This window comes from Phaseolus vulgaris, chromosome 7 (assembly GCF_000499845.2).
Source record: "Phaseolus vulgaris cultivar G19833 chromosome 7, P. vulgaris v2.0, whole genome shotgun sequence".
NCBI classification, from domain to species: Eukaryota; Viridiplantae; Streptophyta; class Magnoliopsida; order Fabales; family Fabaceae; genus Phaseolus; species Phaseolus vulgaris.
In genome coordinates this window covers 29550024-29572923 of record NC_023753.2, presented here as the reverse complement: position 1 = coordinate 29572923, position 22900 = coordinate 29550024, and the positions used below count along the sequence as shown (strand labels likewise).

At 35.3% G+C, this 22900-nt stretch overlaps 2 protein-coding genes across 2 annotated transcripts; both read right to left on the bottom strand.

The window, feature by feature from the left end:
* Positions 1–9553, bottom strand: LOC137829773 (uncharacterized). The gene is made up of 17 exons (XM_068636676.1): positions 9255–9553; positions 8473–8575; positions 7278–7347; positions 7133–7171; positions 6924–7041; positions 6778–6835; positions 5946–6010; positions 5752–5758; positions 5579–5639; positions 4457–4516; positions 4323–4342; positions 4161–4226; positions 3160–3327; positions 2378–2635; positions 1662–1874; positions 912–1183; positions 1–517 (listed from the first exon to the last, which is right to left on the bottom strand). The coding sequence occupies exons 1-17, from the start codon at positions 9344–9346 to the stop codon at positions 376–378; spliced, it is 1812 nt and encodes a 603-aa protein (XP_068492777.1). The 5' UTR covers positions 9347–9553; the 3' UTR covers positions 1–375.
* Positions 9404–18937, bottom strand: LOC137829382 (uncharacterized). The gene is made up of 2 exons (XM_068636186.1): positions 17910–18937; positions 9404–9581 (listed from the first exon to the last, which is right to left on the bottom strand). The coding sequence occupies exons 1-2, from the start codon at positions 18935–18937 to the stop codon at positions 9404–9406; spliced, it is 1206 nt and encodes a 401-aa protein (XP_068492287.1).
* Between the last annotated feature and the right edge of the window lie 3963 nt (positions 18938–22900).

Genomic DNA, 22900 nt, shown 5'->3' with positions numbered 1-22900 from the left:
AAAGAATCAACATTTTTCCCTTTCTACTTTGAATTTACCAGTTTACACGTCCACGCATGATTGTGGCACAGTGGTGTATAACATTTAATTTACTCTACAATCCTATATCAGTAATTGTGAAATGATACACAAATAAACTAAAATATAGTGCCATTGTGGCAACAAAGAACATCTTTGAGGGGCTAAAGTTGTAGAAGTTACTTTAGAGGTCAGTCACCCTCGGTTCACCTTTTTTACACTCGGCAGAAGAACCGTTTGGAGATGAAGGGGCCAGCGAGCTCCAGTATAAAATAAAATGCTCGCCATATAGGAGAAATTGCGGAGAGCATGCCAAACTCTTGAAACATGCCGGCAACTGCAATCATTATCACAGATTTAGTCTGTTCGTGGTCGATTAGAACCATTTTTATTGCTTCTGTATAAAGGTAATAGCCACTGGGATCCATATTTCCTTTTCCCATAACACCGCCAATAAAGAATAAACAATGACAGCAGTGCACCGAGAGGAATAGCCCATCTGTTTTTATCACCAAAAGTATTATATATCAATATAAAAATACCAGCATTGCACAAAATCCCATAACTATTCATACTAAACAAGATAGTGACAAGTGATCACGGTTAAAAACAAGCATGGAACAGATTACAAACAGAATTTTAATAAGAATAATCAAGAATAGAAAAATGGAACTAGGTGTGGAATTCAGAGAAGAAAAAGTGAAACTAATGCATTTGCATGCCTTTTATCACCAGTTCATTTCTTGGTTTCAACTTGTCATTATTTAAGATACATGGAACCAATGCGGAGATTTAACACCAACCAATCATATCTAAAACGGATTTTAATAGCAACTGATGCAAAAGTTTTGACAAATTCAGTTCAAGGTGCCAAAGGAAAAGGTTCAAATTACCTGTCAAGATCCAGGACAGGGCTGTAAACAACAGTTTCCCAAGTTGCAACTATAAAATGCCAAACTGGGTTATAGTAAAGTGCCTCAGCTGACCAAAACATTCTTGTGTATGTCTCCAAAAATATGAAGAGTGCCCATGCTCCAATTTCAATCAAAATGAATTTTATAAAAAAGCGGCCAATCACTACCATAACTAGAGAGAAGGCCACCAACCAATTGAAGAGTCTGTGGTTGTACTCCTTTATAAACAGAGACCGAGATTTCCCCAACATCTGCATAGCCATTAGTTACAACAAAATACATTAAGAATTTGAACCAATTTCACAGTCAGAGAAATTATGAATAGCAAAATTTAGTTACTCCGTGGAGAATTGAAGTAGTTCCATTTTTAATGTTAAGTAAGCCCAATATGGCCAAAATGGTCAACTTGAAATATGTAAGGAATACTGTCACACCTAGGCTAAGAATAGAGATATAGACGGAGACAAAAACATGAAATTAATAATTTCTATAGCACTGTGAACTCCAACGTTCAGGTAAATACAAAAGGCAATAATAACAGAGAATAGCCTCACATGTAATAGAGTGATACAGACGGACACATGAAATATGAAATTAATTATTTCTGTGTACTGAGACAAGACACCTTGAACTCCAATGTTCAAGTAAACACAAAAGGTAATAATAACAAAGATAATCCCCGCAAGTACTAAATTAGAAAAATAAAAAAACACTGTTAGTTTACCAGACCTTCATCATGCGTTGCTCATAATTAGGTTTTGAAGGTCCAACACATTCATGCTCAAAACTCTGATTGCATAGCAGGAAACCTGCATTAAATTTTGCCAAGGAAGGAAGTTTGAGAACTTGAAGTTGATCCATTTTGTCCTCACATCTGGTGTACAGTCCCTCACAGAGCTTTGAAGATTGAAGCTCATTTTGCAAAACAACATTCTTATACACCTGCATAATTATCCCCAACAAATTTTAAGTTTAAATCATCAGATTCAAATTCCAGGAGCAGGGAAGAGCGGAGCAAATGTCCAAAGATCACCAAATCAACAAATATAACCATAATATGATAAATTTTACTTGGTTGGTACAATTTCTCACAATCTCACTGTTCTGACTCTACCACTGTGCACCCCATGATAAGATTCAATTAGCCACAAGGTCTTTGTTATTTTCTGGACAGACATGCTGCTCTATCGGATTGATTTAAAACTCCATCAACAAGATCAAAAATCATAAACAGGATCTTTGAAGAGAATTTATTTATTAACTTAACTCACTTAATTTTGGAAAGAACCTTTTCAATCTAAAAACATAAAATCCATTTGACAAAGAAAACCACTGAACTAGCTTTTGCTAATATAACTTTAACTGCTAACTGCATTCAAAATAAACAAGGATAATAAACAAGGATATTCTGAGCCTTCAGCCTACTATAATAATTCAAACGCAACCTGTTGTAATTCTTCATCCAGCTGCATAACTGATTTCTTTGCATGGTGACGACCAAAATGCTGCTGGTCAAAAACTTGCATGACTTCATCTTTAGTCCTATCATGGGTCCCTTGCAGAGATTCCTCAGTAAGAGGTAGAACTATTGTTGCCATCTTTTCACTGTATAACTTCAGACATTTCTCAAGAATATTCTTGTTGAAAACCTCCACGAGAGAGCCTGTTGATGGAATTTCACCTTTGTTCAAGGCTTCAAGTATCTAAATTTGAAAGGTCAAAATCAGTGGTGAAATGGAGATGCACAGTTGCAGAAGACAAATTCAAAAAATTAATTCCTAATATTATTAGGAATAAATTAATTCTACTCTTACCTACGAAACAATTGCAGAAGAAAAATTCAAAAATTTGGTTTCCAGTTGTTTCAATTATTCGTAATTAAATTGTCTCCACAAAAAACTTAAATTCAGAAGTATAACTGCATCACATGTTGATCTATTATCTTTTTTTTAACAAAACCAACAGTTAGATAAAGGACGTAAAGAGAAGTATATCACTATGACAGATTCAGCCATCATTTGTCCTATGTAATTGATCTGCAGATTCTATTGTACGATAATTATGAGATCGGAGAACATGCCGCGTCTTCTGTAAAGGTTTTACATTGATTATTATTAAAAGAAACGTGTACACTGTGTAACTATTTTGATACTTCACTCCATTCACAATTATGATCAATTTGTAATTATTACTCTCTCCTCTAATAGGAACATCCAAAATTAAGTACCTGCTTCAGAAAGGACACAAACTCCTTCCCAGTTAGAGTCTTTCCCTGTACAATCTTTGGAGAGATTATGCTAGCAACAAGCTCTTTCAATTGCTCCCTTCTCTTGATATATAATTGATCAAGCTCCACATCCTTCATATCACAAAGCTTTGTCCGTTGAAGATGTGGCTGTTAATGTCAAGTTCCAACAATCAGATATATCAATTCACAACGGTTATAACAAAAATTAAAGACTACATAAAATATTGATAACTTTCCATCAAGAAATATGAATACATAGATGACAACTACTATGCTAGGCAGGTGGATTAAAAATGTGAACAAAATTACAGATGATTACTAATTGAAATAACACCTAAACTCGTTTGTCAGAAATAAACTACTTCCAATACTACTATATCATTCTTCATGACCAAAAAGGCCAAAGGTTTTATCCAATGACACAATCTTAATAAAGAGAGCAGTTAAATAACCATACAAATTAATAGCTTAGCCTTATATGCCTTATAGGCTTAACCTGCCCCTGGTGTTCCTCAAATACATTTTTCAGAACTAAGCAGGAGATGACTAACACAATAGGGATGAAAATGATTCTGTGCCTAATAAGCCAAGTTTGGACACTAATATCATTTATAAGTTTATCTTCCAATCCCAAATCAAGACATTGGAATGAGAAAACAATAGTATCCACCAGAAAAAGACGCAAGATCTTTTGTTATAGCTCGAAAAATGCCACCCAGGCAACATATTAATGTCAGATAAACTTAAAACATTGTTATTTTTCTTTCACACATATATGACGTACAATAGGGTAGCTATGATTACAGTTAAAATCACTCACTCTCCTGTGAAAATCAATAGATAACTACAGCAGGTTCCATCTTCATACCATTTTATTTACACTCAAAGCTTCATATAACAGAGATCCAGATAAGGAAAACCAAATTTGGGTTGAAAAGGTAGGGAATTAAGGAAAATTTGAACAAAGGGACCAGACATACTTGCGGTAAGCTAAAGGCAGTGCTGTTGTCACCCATAACAGCCAATGAATCTCGGATTTGATTGACCTGATGGAGTACAATTTTAGTATTATAAAAAATATTCAATTCCAAACTAATACTATTTTACTGATAATTGGAAATTGAATTTAGAAGATAAAATACCACATCAATATTTTTGTTCCCTGCAATTAAGTAGTAAGAAAACCTTCCATCAGATCATTGAATTTAAAGCAAAAGGAAAACCATGCTATGGAAAAGGTAAAACTTTATGCAAACAAAAAGTGGTACAAACAAACCATCAGCATTGGGGACTCGTCTGAGAGCTTCATTCACCATTTCTTGCACAGATTTCCCTTCTGTAGACAATTAAGGAAAATATCAAATTTCATGTCCATTCACATATAACTGGCTGCTCATGCGAGCACTTGAACTTGAAGATGCACAAGCCTATTTTGAGCATATGTTGAAACTCAACTTTTATTTGAAAGAAAAATAGATTGCAAGGATCAAACTTTTGACCACTTAATCAAAAGCTCTAATATCATGTCAAGGACCAACCTTCCTAAAAGCTTAATATGTGAGGTGAAGACTTGTGAATGATTTTATTATGTCTTGGCACCTTTCACTCTAAGACACTTCACTCAGTATCATTTCACTCAACTCCCCTGTTGGTGAGAACCCTCCCCCAATAAAAACTCTTGATAGTAGCCTTTTGTGAGACAACGACAACCAGCTCTGCTGCCGATTAATAAGTACCCAAACCCTTGGGTAACTCACCCTCAAAAGGTAGCTATTAAGGGGGAAGAACCAAACACTTAAATAGTTTACTGAGCATTCCATACTATTCGATATGGAGGACTTGAACACCCCCATAATACCCAAGTTACTATCACAATGCAAATTTCTTCTACTTACACCTACTTTTCCACAAGCAAAATAAGACAAATTTAGATTAATTGTCATCTTGTTAATGAGAGGACCGTTTCTAGAGAAATCATTACATCTTTTATTGATTCCAATTATCATATTGCTTAAACTACCAATTTCTTCACAGACAAGGAATGCTGTACATACATAGCAAGGTAGATGTATGCGACTAATATGCAGCAGCTTAAAGGGCTATGTTGAGATTATATGTAGATAACGTGAGATTGGACCAAGTTTCATAGTGAATTTGATTTAGGCTGAGAATACTGAGATGTTAGAATATTTGTTGGTTGATGTAGATATCTCCTTTTATTATTTGTCCATTATATACATAATTACAATCAAATATTTTCCTGATTATGTATGATTCTTTCCATAGTTTGTGGGATCTTGTCAAGTGTATTTATATAATTAAAAGGCTGACGTGCTGACTCTCAAGCATTTTTTTCCCTCAATTCTAAGTCTCTAATTTCTTTGTCAAGTTAACTTACGTAAAAAATCACGTTGGATGAGCCATAAGAGCTTAGCAGGTTCAAACGCAACATCTTGACCCTATAAAATATCCAAACATTCAAAGATAAATCAAATTATCAATGACAAAGTTTGCATTAAAAAAAATAGAAAGCAAGGAGGATTAGATAACAACCCTAAGACCTCATCTTACCTTCACTCTGTTCAACACACCGTAGTTGCAAATTTAGGATGTGAAAAATTTGCAAATCAAATAAATTAAAGTTAGTAACTGTAATTTAACCCCAAAAGAAGAGGTTTTACAAAGCAATATTAAAGGGATAGGGGGAAGGGCATTGATAATTCAAGATAAATTATTACTAACAAAAAGTTTATCAAGATGCAGACCTCCCATAAAATTCTTCAGCAAGCTCAACCGCAAAAGAGAGTCGAGAGATGTCAGCTTCACGTATCTGAACACACAAAGATAACATTTCAGTCTGGCTTAAAATTGAAGCAAGACTATTCAGTCTCTAACAAGTTGAAATTTTTTCTTCAAAAGAAAACTGATTTGTGCTCAATGATTCAAAGCCAAAAGGTGATCCATAATTTGCTACAAATTTAGAATTGTAAGTACGAGGTATATTTCTTCGCCCACATTGGACCAAGGTAATTTTTAGATAAAAGTGGACCAAAAATAGGGTGAATAGAGATACCTAATTAGAATTCACAAAACCAGAAGCGAACAAGGAGAAAACAACAGTTTCTCTCTCTCTCAGGTATTTCAAATTGTTTCCCTCTTATACTTCAATGTACATTGTTCAAAGTTCTAACTAACTAACTATCATACAGTTGTCAACTCATTGAGTATATTCAAAATAACAGCTGATATTTGGGAATTGGGTAATTTCTAGCTTTAGTTTGCATTAGGTATCTAGAAGTCCTAGCAGATCCACTGAAGTCTAAACAGCATACAGCCCTAACAATAACCAATCCAGCACATCATAGGAGTATTCATAATATTAGAATTAGTCATCAAATTTTTAATAGTGAGATAAGTTGTCCACTACTTAATGAGTGGACATGCTTCAATTTCATGGGTTCCCAAATCCTTTCTCCAATCCATACTCAGAATCCTTGCCATAAAACCATCCCTAATACTAATTCTTTTGTGTATTTAATATTACAAGACAACCAGCAGCAATAAACAAGAAATTGGGAGATGACAGCAATAACTAACCGTCTCAGGCAAATTATATATAAGCACAGAACTCAAGACAGTTGCCAGAGCAAATATCCTGCAGAAGAAAACACAAGAGAGAGCCAACAAAAAAATCACATACCATTCAACACAGAAAACAGAATGCATGCTAAAAAAGCAATTACCGATCATCATATACATTGGACTTCCCAACACTTTCAAATCCTTCAGTGTCAAGGTAAAAGACAGAAGTTCTTACTCCATTAATGTCCAAGTCTATAGGTGTTCCCCAAACCCATATTCCTGAAAAAGTGAACCAAAAGATTTAAAAATATATTTTAAAATATTAAATCCAATTAAGTATATCATAAGAAAAATGGCAATATCTATCTACCTTTTGTCTTAGTGTCACGCATGTGCCCAACACCAAATCCTAACAAAAAAATTACCATATCAAATCTTTTAACCAAACATTTATGCCAAAAGAATCCCAAAATTTGGGTATTGAGGGTAAAATCTAGTAGCTATAAAAGATACACCTTCGTAACAAGAAAGAGAGAGAAGTTGATTAAGCAAAAAAGATTTTCCAGAACGATACGGCCCAATCACCTGATAAAAAGAACCATAAAAAGATAAAAGCTGAGCCCATAAAGAGGTAGACAGTGAAATAACAACATTTCTTCAATACTGAACAAATTTACTTCAATATGAATCACTAATGAAATTGATGCTGTGGGATTACCAATAACATTAAAAAAATCATATTATAAAAGCAGTTATATGGGTTCTTAGAAAAACTAGAGCACAATAAAACAATTCAATAACGGACAAAAATACAATGAGGGGAAAGGAAAGAAAAATGACAAACTTATCTTCACAAAATAAGGCTTCAGTCCTGAGCTGGTAGATTTACACTTATCAAGAATTTAAATTTAATCTATTTAAACACTCTTGAAAAGATTGAAAAGAGAAATGAACAGGACTCTCACACATTTCTTACTAAGATGGGTGGGTGGGTCATGTAATGTACTCATGTCATAAGAGAGACACTGGCAAAATTAATGGACCCCTACATAAATGACAGTGGATCTTAACATAATTGATTTTGTGTCCTTTCCTCACATGATATGACCTGATGGTTCTGATTTCAAGAGGAAGTGTAAAACTGAAACTAGTTTAGTGAACAAACATCAAGACTCACATTATGTGGAGGTGGGTAGAGATTGGAAAATTAACATGTGAGGTTTTTGAACCTTCCATAAATTTTAATCCCTTACGAAGTTGTCTTGTCTCAACTTGTGGGGAAGGAAATGATACTCTTAATTTATGAAATATCAAAAGATCCACAGTTAGGAAAACACTTGCACAGGAATAATTCCTAAAAGACTAATTCGTTCAAATATGTCTATATGGCCACACTTTGTATCAAGCGCAGAAGGTCAAATGCCTTTAACTTTACATTCATGTTTCAAGTAGAATCTACTGCTGGCCTACTGCTCCCTGTCAAGTGTTAGAACAAACAAAATAGAGCAAATGCTCGCATATTTATCAGCCTTGAGTGACAAACACGGTAGTAAGGAATTGTCAACATGGATAACACTAATCCGCATAATACTTTATAATACATCGATCATGAATCAATCAGACCATCTGTTCATGAAAACCATACTAAAAACAGTACGTGGAAGCCTAAAACACTGATAAAGCAAGCTTTAAAGTTTCAGTCAAACATACTGCCACTGCAGCAATGGGATTGGTTATTCTCTCGATAGCCTCCAAACCTTCTCTTGAAAGACGAAGTTTTGTGTGACCTGGATCAGGTTCCACAATGGGAAAGCTGCGCAGACAAAGAATGGCAAAAATAAGTAAAACTCACCACAACTTGAAACCAAAAGGAAAAACGCACTTCACATAAAGAAAACAAAGAAACTCTGCACTACAACACCCTAGAGGAGGTCGCTAAAACCATGCTTAGGAACAGACAAAGAATAACAATATAAAAGTTACCACAACTTGCATAAATCATTAACAATAACAACAAAAGAGTCCCAGACTTCAAACAAACACACACACACCGTGCAACGTTATCGTTGGCACAACTCTAATGTGAAAACAACACCGCACTAAATCTACACATATCAACACACATCTGAGGTGAAATACTAATTTGAAAATGCTCTCTCTCACGTTGTGACCATAAGTCTGCAGTGCCTCTTTTTCCTTTATTCATATTCTGAATTATTCAACAAGCCTACAAGTCAACGTACAATCAACATATCTCACACGTTACTGGCAAAAATCCATCCCATCACCCGTTCCCCCGTGCGTGTGAAACCGTTTTACCACTGTGTTAGTTTCTAGTATCGTAACGAATGCGGAAAACAATGTAACCGTACCGAGGATCTAGAAGGTGAGGAAAATCAAAGTAGGCTCAGATCTCGGGAATAGGAAAGAGAGCTGAATGCAAGTTGAATACGGAAGAAAGCGAAAGAAATGGAGAAATTAGCAATACTCACGCTTGGTGGAAATTGTCAATTGAGAATGAGGGAATGGGAGAGAGGCAGAGGAAGAGCAGAAGCAGAAGCGGAAACGGAAACGGAGAGTCCATAATGCAGAGAGAAAGAGAGGGAGAGAGAGAGAGAGAGGTGTCTCTTCGTGTGCGTCTCTATCTGCGGAATCTGAAGGAAGGTGAAGGTGAAGATGAAGGTGAAGGAGAATGAAGTTTGAGGGTGGAAGCAATGGTATCATTCATGACCAAGGGAAGAATGTGTTGGAAAATTGGGATCTGAAGCAACTCCTCCACAACGGGATACGTTTTCTTTCTCACCACTAAAACCAACACCCTGTAAAAGAAAGGCCCATAACAGAGAATAAAACGGTATTGCTATTCCCACACTTACTATATCTAAGTTCACACCCTTTTTTTCATATGTACAAATTGGAGAAAATTGCTTAAATCACTCTTACTCTCAATTCAATTTTAAACTATGTAGGGCAGACACTAACACGAAAATACTGATACGATACGGATATGAACACGGAAATACGTATAATCTTTAAAATGTAGGATACAAGATACATATTTATATATTGTATAATTAAGAATTACATAAATTGACAATAAAGATTTATGTGCACAAGTATGTTACACATTAATTTTTGGGGGTAGAAATATGTTTTTCATGACTGGTTCAAAAAGATTTATTTTTTATTTTTATAATCATAATACAAATTCATACAATAAGTTTGAATTTTTAAAAATTAATGTATTTGTTTTAAAATTATGTTAAAATCGTGCTAGAATTATTAAAAATCAACAAATATTTTTTGAATTAGACACTTTACAAATACATATCCTACGAGTGTCAGTGTCTGATATTTGTATCCGACACCGACACGTCATTTAAGATAAGTTATTAACTTCATAGATTTTAAACTATCTTATGTGATTTTTGAACTCTACAACATGCAACTTACTACTTTTATTTTTTTAATATTCTTTGTCTAAACATTACGCCATGGGATTATTTTGGTAACACGTAAACGTCTTAAAAAATAATTTTTGAAACGTATTACATGGGTTCACGTGACATGTTGAAATATTTTATAATGTTGTGGATATGCAACTTCAAGAAGTTAATGGTCATTTCCTAAGACAAATTCTAGAATTTTTTTTGTATGGCTTGCTTGAACCCACTAGTTTGATGTGGCAAGGCTGAAAAGTTTTATCCACATGAATATTTGCAATTGATTTAGTCATGCTTCGTAAGCAACATGAGACTTATGTCATTAAGATGTATGACACAGTTGAATTTGCATGTTTGAAAGGAACGAGTCCTCTTTTTAAAAGAAGTTTGTTTAAACTATAAAACGATTATTTATTATTGATTTATTTTATTTTTATGTAGTACCCATTTTGCTCATGATTACAACAGAAATAAAAGGACATTTTCCTTGTGAAATTGTGAAAAAGAGGTTGGGTAATAAAAGTTGTGACTAAATGATTATCTTCCTACCAACTAGTCCATTAGAACTTACAAAAGATTACAAAAATTGAGATAAAAATAAAATTTTAATAAATGGAAAAATAATATATGGATAGATTAATGTGTAGAAATTCATTTATATATATAATTTCCAGAAAAAAAATGTATTTTTAGCTTAACATAAGCCAATTTTTAATTTAAAAAAGTTATTCTTATTCTTTTATAACTTCATTTTCTAGATAAACTCATTGAAATAAACTTTGTCCTTTTAAAATTAGATTCCTTAATATAAAAAATGTATTTGAGATTGTAGATTCTAAAATGTATTATTTTTGGAATTTCAAAAAAAATTATGTTTTTCCAAAATTAATTTCAAATACAGTTAATTTATTTTAGAGAGTAATTCTTGTATTTTAACCCAAAGAAGAACAATGGAAACAATGCAGGGAAGATAGAAGAAGAAGAAATGGAAGAGAAAAAATGGTAGATTTAATATAAATATAAAAGATAATTTAGTCTTTTCACATATATTTTGAGGTGCATTTCAAATTTATGGGCGTGTAGAATGTAGAGACCTGAACAGCTGCACCCCTCATTGGCCCAAAATTTTGGATCTGCAACCAAGTTCATTAAAAGGGCTTCTTCTTCTTGCACCCCTACGTTTTTCTTCCTGCACCCCCACAATTTTGTAAATCCCAAAACTGACCTTCACCTTTTATTTAAAAAAACTAGAGTTTTTTAGGTTACCGGATTCATCAATCCAGGAGTGTGCTACGGATTCATCAATTTGAAAGTGATTCGTATTCTTTTTTAAATAAATGGGTGTTTCGAAAGCAACTTGTTAATTTTCGGATTGTTGAATTTGGAAGTCTAATTTTTGTTACGGATTGATGGATCCGGAAGATTACTGGATTCACCAATTCAGAAGATTACCGGATTTATCAATCCGGAATGCAAAAAAAATAAATGCAGATTTCCTATTCCATAAAATTACTGAATTGCATTATCCGGAAGAAGAAAGAGTAGTGTGGGTCTTATGTGTATTTTGGAAATTTTAAAAAATAATAGGGATACTTTTGTCTTTGCATTACATTGTGGGGGTGCAGGAAGAAAAACGTAGGGGTGCAGGAAGAAACTGCCCATTAAAAGATGTGTTTAAAAACATGAAATTATGTAAAAGATCCTTAAAATACACATAATCTCATTGAAATATATATGTTTAAAAACATGTAAAGAAGTAGAAGATAATTAAAATATACGTAATTTATCTGACTAAATATTACCTTTTTATTATTAAAACATATGTATTCCCTCTTTCTTAAAATTTCCCTGTAGTAGTGTTAAGAGAGTTGAACAAATATAATTAGGACAGTGGATGAGAACTTGAATTTGATGCTGCACATGATTCCAGACATGAATGTTTAGGCTGATATTTACACATGCATGTTCTTAAATTAACAAGTGTGATAATTATTGGTACTTGATATAAGATATAGTTAAACCAAATCGTTTTTAATTTTTTTAATTTTCAGAGATAGTATTGATTATTATTTTTATCAATTATACTTTTATGTATTTTCTATTTTATAAATAAAAAGAGAAACAGATAAAACAAAATAAAATAAACTACACAACTATTTTGTTACAATAAAAAATTATTGTACTTTTTAATTTGTAAAATAACTTTTAAAAGACCGATAAAAAAATGAATGAATTGAATGATTTCTATAAAATTTAATTTCAATTGCTAGTAAATTTTAAAATTACGTTTCCATTACTAATTGTAAAATTTTATTGAAGATGATGAAGATACTGATAAAATGAAAGAGTGAGGGGACTTGATTCAAGAGTGTCACAAAAAATTATGAAATGAAAAATAACAACATCAGTGTTGTTGGTAATAACAACCCTGATGATACCATCAGTATTCTTGGTAGTAATAATTCTAAAAGTAATATCAGTGTTGTTGATAGTAACAATACCGATACCATCAGTGTTGTTGGTAGTAATAATACTAATACCAACAATAATGACTTAGAATTTTAACAAATGTCATCTTCTTGCTCTTTTATCATTTATATGTTCAATTATTGATGATTTTAAATTTATTTTATTTTATGTTTAATTTAGCTAAAATATGTTGTGTGGAATTGTCATAACTAAATTTTACCGTGATTTGTGATATTGGATATTACTCATATTTATTTTTTTAAACATTAAATTTTATTATTTGATTAAAATAATAAAAATTGATTTAATTTTATTGATATTTCTTATATTTTATTGTTGTAAAATTGAATCAGTAACTATGAATAAATAAATAGGGAAAAAAAATCAACACCAACAACAAAATATTAAAAAATGTCTGATCATCTTATAATAAAAAAAATCATCAATTTTAATTTCTATAACTTGTATATCCTAATTTCTTTTCGGACTAGGAATCAGACAAAAAAAAAATAATCGAACCAACCAATTTTTTCACCCCTACTCAATAAATAATACATGATCATGCCAAATTGCACTAATATATTTTTGTTATTATTACAAAACCCTTACATTATGGTTTGGATAAAATTTTATTCTTTCTTCAGAAGTTTACATAACATGTAGAAATAGTTTGAAACCTGCCTTTGTTAACAAAGTTTGAGGTTATTTCCCTAATTTATGCATAAATTGCAACTAAAAATATCACTTTTCCCCAAAATAAATAAATTATGTGAGAAAATTAGTTAGATGATCAATAAAAGTCTCATTATATCACTCCAGAATATATAATGAATAATTATAACATACTCTGTGATATTTTTAGATAAAACTTCTCTGTCAAAACTTTTATAATAATAACAATAAATAAGTTTCTCGAATTAAAAATAAGAAAATTTTAAAAAATTATAACTTATCTATAGACTATTTTGAACTTGTAATTTTAAAAAAAAATTATCCAATGAAACCTTAAATATGACATTTTATCAAAGTAAAGGCGTGTTTGGTAAAAGTAGGTTATATAAGCCAGTTGATAGTAAATAAATTAGTTTTTAGTCGAGAAGTTGCTGATTTATAGGTTTTGAGTTGGTAAACTAATTTATTGGATAAAAACTATTTTGTTGAATAAATTTATAAGTGAATTGGTAAATATAAAATGACATAAAAAGATATAACAATATAAGTTTTATTATATAATAAATTTCATATTTTTTAGACAAAAGTATATTATCATGTAATTATAATTTTATACTTTAAAAAATAATTAATTTTTTTATCAAACTTTTTGGTGCTTATATTTTCTCTTAAGTTGTATATGTTTTTTTATTTACAAAATTTAATTTATTCAAATTAATTTATTTAACGAGTATTAATTAAATTAAATTTTTATTTATTTTGATAGATTAAAACTTCTTTTTTTAAACTACTGTTGGTTTCTTTAAATTTAATTGCCCGCAATTATAGATAATAATGGGTAAAAGGATTAAAAATTAAAATTAAAAAATATAAAAAAATAACAAATAAATTAGACTCTAATTAATGTAACTTGTAGTTTATAAATTAAAAATTCTTAAACTAAACTATTTTTTAATCTTTCATTAAATATTTGTGTATAGTTGGAATTAAGATATTAGTCAAATAAATTAGTAACAACTTTATGAATTTTATCAAATTTCCTCCAACTAAGTCATAATCTAGTGAAACAACATTACGGAGATGTAACATTTATATTGAAAAATATTTAGGTAAGTAAGAAATAAACACTCGAATTCATTATAGGTTTTGTCAGTGATTAAGATTTTCAAAACAGCCCCTAAAAAATAATAAAAAATAGCTTATCCCACTTTCTTTGGCTATTGTTTATTGCAGGACTTTTTATTTTCCTTTTTCTCCATTCGCATCCACTGTTCTGGTGGTTGATATTTTCATTTTTTTCTTTCGTCTTGACTTTGTTTTGTAGATTTATTTTGTTTGGTTGGTTATTTGTATCTGTGTATGGTGGTTTATGATGTTTTTTTGTTGGTTTTTTTTACACCTATTTTTTTTTTCTCAGCATTTTTAGACACCTATTGTACCTGTTGTGGAGAGATGGGGCCCAGGCACGGTCGGTTGACGTAGTGTAATTGTTGACGTGTCGATCTTCTTCTCCTTCGGTCGGTTGTTCCTTCTGGGTGTCTCCTTCAGTCGGTCGCTCCTTCTGCGTGTCTCCTTCAGTCGGTCGCTCCTTCAGTCGGTCGGTCGCTCCTTCTTGGTGTCTCCTTCGGTCGGTCGCTCCTTCTTGGTGTCTCCTTTGGTCGAGCGGGGAGGGTACCTGCGAAGGCACTCCGACGCTCAAGTGAGTATGAGATTCTAAGTGTGGTTTAGTGAGTGAGTGAGAACGTACCTTTCTCTGGCTTGAGCACGGTATTTATAGGATTACCTAATGGGCTTTCTACCCTTTGGGCTCAGGGTGGTTATGGATAGGTCTTTGCCAGTCATGCTCCAGAATACCCGGGGAATATATCTTTAAATACGTATTCCTTATTCTTCGGAGGTGTATCTTAACCACCTTATCTTGTTACATAAATATCATTATATCTTTAAATGCGTATTCCTTGTTCTTCGGAGGTGTATCTTAACCACCTTATCTTGTTAGATAAATATCCTTACATTTATTATGCGTTGGGTCGGTCGGCCGCGTGCGTTCGTCTGGTGCCTATCGGTACACTTGCCCCCCAGGCTCGAGGGGAATAAAAGCCGAAGAGTCGTAATGATTGTTGTGCATTTCGATGTGTCAGACATTAAATGTAACGGAATGACGGGACGTGCTCTTTTGGTCGGATGGGACAGAGATCGATCCGACGGTGGAGATCGAGTGACGGTTCGACTTCCGACTGGCTGAGGTCGTAGGATGAATGTGCATCTGACGGTTGAGGGAAGAGGAGGGATGCTATAAATAGCGTTCGCATTTATTGACGGCCGGTTTGGAGATTGCTTCCCACCTACTCTCCACCATCCCTACAACGAAGTTGATGGTGGAGACTTTAGAACTGCAAAGCCGGGCGCTCGTGGCGAGCCGAACGGTGATCGAGGAACTTGAGAGAGTTACGAACGTCACCGTTCCTCGCTTGAAGAAGGAAGTGACGGAAGCAAACCAAGCTTCAAAGGCGTCGGCCGGGATGGTCGAGAAGCTAAAAGGCCAACTGGAGGAGGAGCGGGCGGCCGTAAGGGCGTGTGAAGAGCAAAAAAGAGGGTTTGAGGTGCAATTGAAGGATGGGGCAAGGCCAACTGGAGGAGGAGCGGGCGGCCGTAAGGGCGTGTGAAGAGCAAAAAAGAGGGTTTGAGGTGCAATTGAAGGATGGGGCTGACCGGGAGGAGGCCCTCAAAGCTGAAGTGAAAAAATGCCAAGACTTTATGCTCCGCATAAGTGAGGAGTACTTCCGGCTGGGTCTTCAACAGGCGGCTTTATGCTCCGATCACGTTAAAGTAATGATAATTCTGATGCCGAACGAGGCATAAATAATTCGGATTACGTTAAAGTAATGATAATTCTGATGCCGAACGAGGCATAAATAATTCTGATTACGTTAAAGTAATGATAATTCTGATGCCGAACGAGGCATAAATAATTCAGATTACGTTAATGATAATTCTGATGCCGAACGAGGCATAAATAATTCTGATTACGTTAAAGTAATGATAATTCTGATGCCGAACGAGGCATAAATAATTCTGATTACGTTAAAGTAATGATTCTGATGCCGAACGAGGCATAAATAATTCCGATTACGTTAATGATAATTCTGATGCCGAACAAGGCATAAATAATTTTGATTACGTTAAAGTAATGATAACTCTGATGCCGAACGAGGCATAAATAATTCCGATTACGTTAAAGTAATGATAATTCTGATGCCGAACGAGGCATAAATAATTCCGATTACGTTAAAGTAGTAATAATTCTGATGCCGAACGAGGCATAAATAATTCTGATTACGTTAATGATAATTCTGATGCCGAACGAGACATAAATAATTATGATTACGTTAAAGTAATGATAATTCTGATGCCGAACGAGGCATAAATAATTCTGATTATGTTAAAGTAATGATTCTGATGCCGAACGAGGCATAAATAATTCTGATTACGTTAATGATAATTCTGATGCCGAACGAGGCATAAATAATTCCGATTACGTTAAAGTAATGATAATTCTGATGCCGAACGAGGCATAAATAATTCTGATTACATTAATGATTCTGATGTCGAACGAGACATAAATAATTCTGATTACGTTAATGATAATTCTGATGCCGAACGAGGCATAAATAATTCGGATTACGTTAAAGTAATGATAATTCTGGTGCCGAACGAGGCATAAATAATTCCGATTACGTTAAAGTAATGATAATTCTGATGTCGAACGAGGCATAAATAAGAGTAATGCACATTCGCCATTTTCCGTTCGCTTTCTTTACCATAACCACGTTGGCTAGCCATGTGGTGTAGCGGGCTTTCCGAATGAATCCAGCTTGTAACAATTTATCGGCTTCGTCACGTGCGGCTTGGCGTCGTTCTTCGCCTAGATGTCTTTTCTTTTTGGCTATTGGCCTAGCTTCTTTATACAATGATAATCGGTGAGTGATTACCTGTGGGTCTACGCCAGGCAAGTCAGCGGCCGTCCATGCGAACAGGTCGGCATTTTTAACAAGTGTCGTGCCAAAGGCCATTCGGTCGTCCGACTTTAGTGAAGTGCCGATATGTGTAGCGTGGCGATCATCACAAAGGGGGAACAGATGCAAGTCTTCTCCTGCCTCCATACGGGGATCGTCCATACGAGGGTCGAGATCAACAAGGGCTATCATTTGTCGACGGGACATGCATCGTCCGGAATGTCGGGTCGGGGATCATCCTCTTTTTTGCGGGAGTCGGTCGTCCGGATTGGTTGTGTAGAGCCGTCGAGTTGGCTCATTTTTCAAACTTGCGACATAACATTCTCTAGCGGTTTTTTGATCGACATGGATTGTTGCAATGTCGTTATTTGCCGAAGGGAATTTCATAGCTAAGTGTGGGGTGGAAACAATGGCTTTTAACCTGTTGATGGACGGACGACCGAGCAAGATGTTGTAGGAAGTCTGGGCGTTAACCAGAAGATATCGTACGTTTATTGTTTTGTGGAGACCGTCTTCTTCACCAAAGGTTGTATATAAGTCTATATACCCCTTAGTGTCGACCCGTTCGCTTGAGAACCCTACAATTTGTTCGTTATAGGGTTGAATGTCTGCTTCTGGGATGCGCATTTTCTTGAAGATTTCCCAGTATAATATGTCGACCGAGCTTCCTTGGTCTACCAAAGTCTTGGCAATTGCGAACTTGTCAATTTCCACGGTGATTACCATAGGGTCGTCCTGGGTTGGATCTATGGCTGTGAAGTCGTCGTCAGTGAAAGTAATCGGAGGTATGTGTGGACGCCTCCTCGTAGTGGCATGAGCGGACTGGATGTCCCGAAGATGTTTCTTTCGGGCGGAATTTGAGCACCCGCCACCGGCAAAGCCTCCGGCTATATAATTTGCTTCGTGGCTCGGTTGGCCCAGGGTAACGGGTCCAGCAATCATGTTGATGACTTCGCGAACTCGTTGGCGTGGGCGAGCGTTTCGGTCGGGACTTGTGCTGCGGGCGCGTGTACGCCGAACGGGGCTTTCACTGCGTTTCCGCGAAGCTTGGCTATGGTCAGTTCGGCGTTTGTAATCGTTATGGTATGACCGGTCGACACCACGGGATGGACGGTCGGTACTCCGTGGTGGGGATCTTGAATTCCTTGTCCTCTTGACGAATTGTCGCAAATGGCCAGCCTGGATGAGCTCTTCCATTTTGTCCTTCAACGCCTGACATCCTTTGGTTGTGTGGCCGAAGTTTCGATGATATTGACAATGCTTAGCGGTATCTGCGTTCGGTGGCGTTTGATATCGCTTCAGTGTCGGGATTAAGTCCGTTTGTAGTGCTTCATCTAGGGCTCGTCCCCGCGGAACAATTAAAGGGGTGTAACTGTTGAATCTGGGCATACGGCCTCCTCTATTCCGATCGGGCCTCTGAGTGGTTCGGACGGTCCGTTCGGCTTCGATTTCTCTTTCCTTACTCGGGATTTTATCTTTGAGGACTCCGGATCCGACGGCCTTGAACCGTTGGTGATAGTCGATGTGTTCTTCGATTTGCATGAATTTGGTTGCTCGAGTGCGGAGATCTTCCATGTCTTGAGGTGGTTTCTTGATGAGACTGTCGGCAAAACGACCCGGCCGGATGGCCGAGACCTAATGGTGTAATGCAACGTCCTGTTTGAGTCCTCGGATATTCATACATGCTTTGTTGAACCTGTCTAGAAAGGTTCTAAGAGGTTCACCTTTCTCTTGTTGCACCGATAGGAGAGACATGGAAGACATATGATGCGGTCGGCTGGTGGCATGTTGGGTAGAAAATTTTGCGGCTAGGACGTCAAAGTCATCGATGGAGTTCGGAGGCAACTCTGTAAACCAAGTAAGAGGTTCTCCTTGTAGTGACGTTGGGAAAACTTTACACCACACATTGTTATCTGTGGTGTACAAGGTCATCTGTGTTTTATAAACATTTAAATGCTCATCTGGGTCGGTTGAGCCGTCATAGAGTTTTATGGTGAGACCCCTCCATTTGTTAGGAAGTGGAGTAGCGATAATTTCGTCTGTAAAAGGATGAGCCCTTTTACTTGACTTTTTTTCGACTGTTTCAGCTCTGGAAGCAGGATTGGTTTCGGCCGGCGTAGGTATGCGAGAGGCGGTTCGGTCGGTTGCATGGGATTGTCCTTCTCGTTCAGGATTATCGACCTGTCGCTGGAGTCGCGTGTTCTGCTCTCTCAATAAGGCGATTTCTTCCTCTTGGCGGTGTCTATCCTCTTCGTGTTGACGACGGTCGTCCATCCCCTTTTGCCGCAGTTCCTCCATCTGAGTTTGGAGGGTTTGAATCATGATCATCTGTTCTGCCATGGCGTGGGGCCAATTGTACCTGTTGTGGAGAGATGGGGCCCAGGCACGGTCGGTTGACGTAGTGTAATTGTTGACGTGTCGATCTTCTTCTCCTTCGGTCGTTCCTTCTGGGTGTCTCCTTCAGTCGGTCGCTCCTTCTTGGTGTCTCCTTCGGTCGAGCGGGGGAGGGTACCTGCGAAGGCACTCCGACGCTCAAGTGAGTATGAGATTCTAAGTGTGGTTTAGTGAGTGAGTGAGAACGTACCTTTCTCTGGCTTGAGCACGGTATTTATAGGATTACCTAATGGGCTTTCTACTCCTTTGGGCTCAGGGTGGTTATGGATAGGTCTTTGCCAGTCGTGCTCCAGAATACCCGGGGAATATATCTTTAAATGCGTATTCCTTATTCTTCGGAGGTGTATCTTAACCACCTTATCTTGTTACATAAATATCAATATATCTTTAAATGCGTATTCCTTGTTCTTCGGAGGTGTATCTTAACCACCTTATCTTGTTAGATAAATATCCTTACATTTATTATGCGTTTGGTCGGTCGGCCGCGTGCTTTCGTCCGGTGCCTATCGGTACACCTATTATTATCATTGCAGAAAAATGAGATCGTTTTCTTTAACTTCTAGATCTAGAATTTTTGGATGTATTTATGGAAATTGAATTCCAAAATGGGATTAGACGGTGAATGATTTTTAACTTTTAGATTTAGAATTCTGGAATGGATTTTCAGATTATACTTTCCTAGATCTTACCTTTATCCAACAACTGAATGTGAGGTCCCAAAAATCATAGATAAAGTACAAATATTTAACCAAATACAGTGATTTCAGAAAATGCAACTAAGACGAAGAAAAAAAGCCAAAAGCCAAAACCTAGAGGATAATTTTATCTTTTCCTTACAATGATTGGGTGCAGGTCGCAATTCGTACGTGAGGAATCAAGACTACAATTACTTCTGCACCCAAATAAATTGTTTGCTGCATCAGACGAACTTTATAAAATGTATTATATATTTGTTTTTTTAAATATTTTGGATATAAATATTCGTAAGTAATTAATATTTGAAGTTGAAGTTTCCGAACACCTATGTTCATAGTAAAGAAATGTGTTACGGATATTATTATTAGAAATTAGGTTTTGTATTTTGGATGTACATATCTAGAATTGGGTTTTGAATTTCGGATGTACATATCCGAAATAGTTAACTATGTTCTGGATGTGGACATGTGGAAACATATTTTTTGACTTATGGATTTCTATATCCGGAAGCTAAGTGATATTTTATTTTCAGCATTCTCAGTGGAAACAGTTGCAGGAGAAATACGAACGGAAGAATGGTAAGATGACATTAACCGCTGCGTTCAATGCGAAAACGAAAGTGGCGATGACGGCTGCTACACGAAAAAGTGTTGTGATTGGGTGCAAATCTTTCCCTTAACCTAATTTCAATTTCATTAATGACATTTTTTTATTTTCACAAATTTCATTAAACACATTTTAGTATTTTCACAAACATGATTGTGTGCCCATTCAAATTGATCGGGATCGGGTGCAGCCAGAATTAGCGTAGCAATAGCCACATTCTTTTGGATCAACCTTCTCCAACAGTCCACAACTTCAACCTGGACAAACCTGGCCCGCCCATCATTAAATTCATGAAACCGGGCCGGGACGGACAATCCATTTGTTTATGCATTATTTTTAATTATCATTCCATGAAATTAATCATTAACAGTCGATAGAATACTATATATAATCTTCTTGTGTTTTCAAATGAATTTTAAATATATATATATATATAATTTGTTGTGCAAGGTTTAAATAGAAATTGAGGGCAGAACTACCAGCATGATGACATTGAAGATTTGAAGGAGATAGTGGTCCTCCAAATTGGTTGAAAATATAAAAATAGTATCTGTTAAATTGTGTTTGAAAAATATGAGTACAGTCTGATTAAAATTGGTATTTGAGGCTCAAAGATTGTATTATGGGTGTGGCAAAGTTACCAAGTGTCTGTTTGGAATTGGAAGCTGGGTTTGTGTTTGGAACTAAAAGTGGTCCCAGGTAAATATTTTGGTGAATTATTTGTGTTTGATCTGCTGTGTAAGAGGGTATGTGAAAATTGTTGTTGGTGAAAAAGGTGAAGAGAAAAGTGGGGTGACAGAAGAGGGTATGTGGTGTGGAAGTGATGATGATGAAGCATGAAACGCTACTCTCGTGTGGCTTTTGCACCGACACAAACTTATAATTGCAATCTTGCTTACGCACACACCTTTGAAACTCTAAACTCACGGGAAACAATCCCTTCTCACTTTTTTTCCTCTTTTGTGCTCTTCCTCTGCTTTTCTTTTCTCCTTCACAAAATCAACTTATTACTCATTCAAACTACAACTACTGAACTACTCATCTCATTCTGCTTTAGATTGCCTTCGCTCTCTCTTTTTGTTCTGTGGTCCACTGGTCCCCTTCATACACACTCACTCTTAATTCTCTCTTACATCTCATTCTTTATTAATTCTTTAATCAATGCTACTCCTTAGAAAAACCTTATTCAAATTACCACAAATTTAAATATCATCACGGTAAATTAAGAGTGTGAAAACCCCGAAGTGTGTGAAGAAAGTAAATGATTCTTTACTTGTGTTGCTCTGCTTCAGTTTTTGACATTTTTATAGTGTCGTACTGCGATACTCTACACATTTTGGACTTTACAGGATTTGTGAAGTGGGGATAAATGCATTTTCCCTTTATACTAAAGTGAAAAAGATAAGATAATCAAGTTAAAGTTACCCGTTTCAAAAAAATACTGATTGCTGGACCAAACACCTTATTGTTTCCTCTTTTGCCAAAGGTGAACCGTGAAAATAACTAACTCCTGCTAAGTGTTTATTTGGTTTGAAGTTTTGAATTTGAATTTTATTTCATATAAATTCGTCTTTTAATTCATTAACATGCCTTCTAATTATAAAATTGTAATGAAATCAAGTACTTCCAAAATAGATGCATATTAATTGCATCCTAATATTTTGTTGGATGTTAGACAAAATAAACAAATATATATATATATATATATATATATATATATATATATATATATATATAAAAGAGCCAATTAAAATCCAATATTTGGTTTGACGTAAAAACAGAATAGACCTTTTAACTTGTCACCAGTTTCTTGTATAAATCAAAAAATTATTTTCACACCCC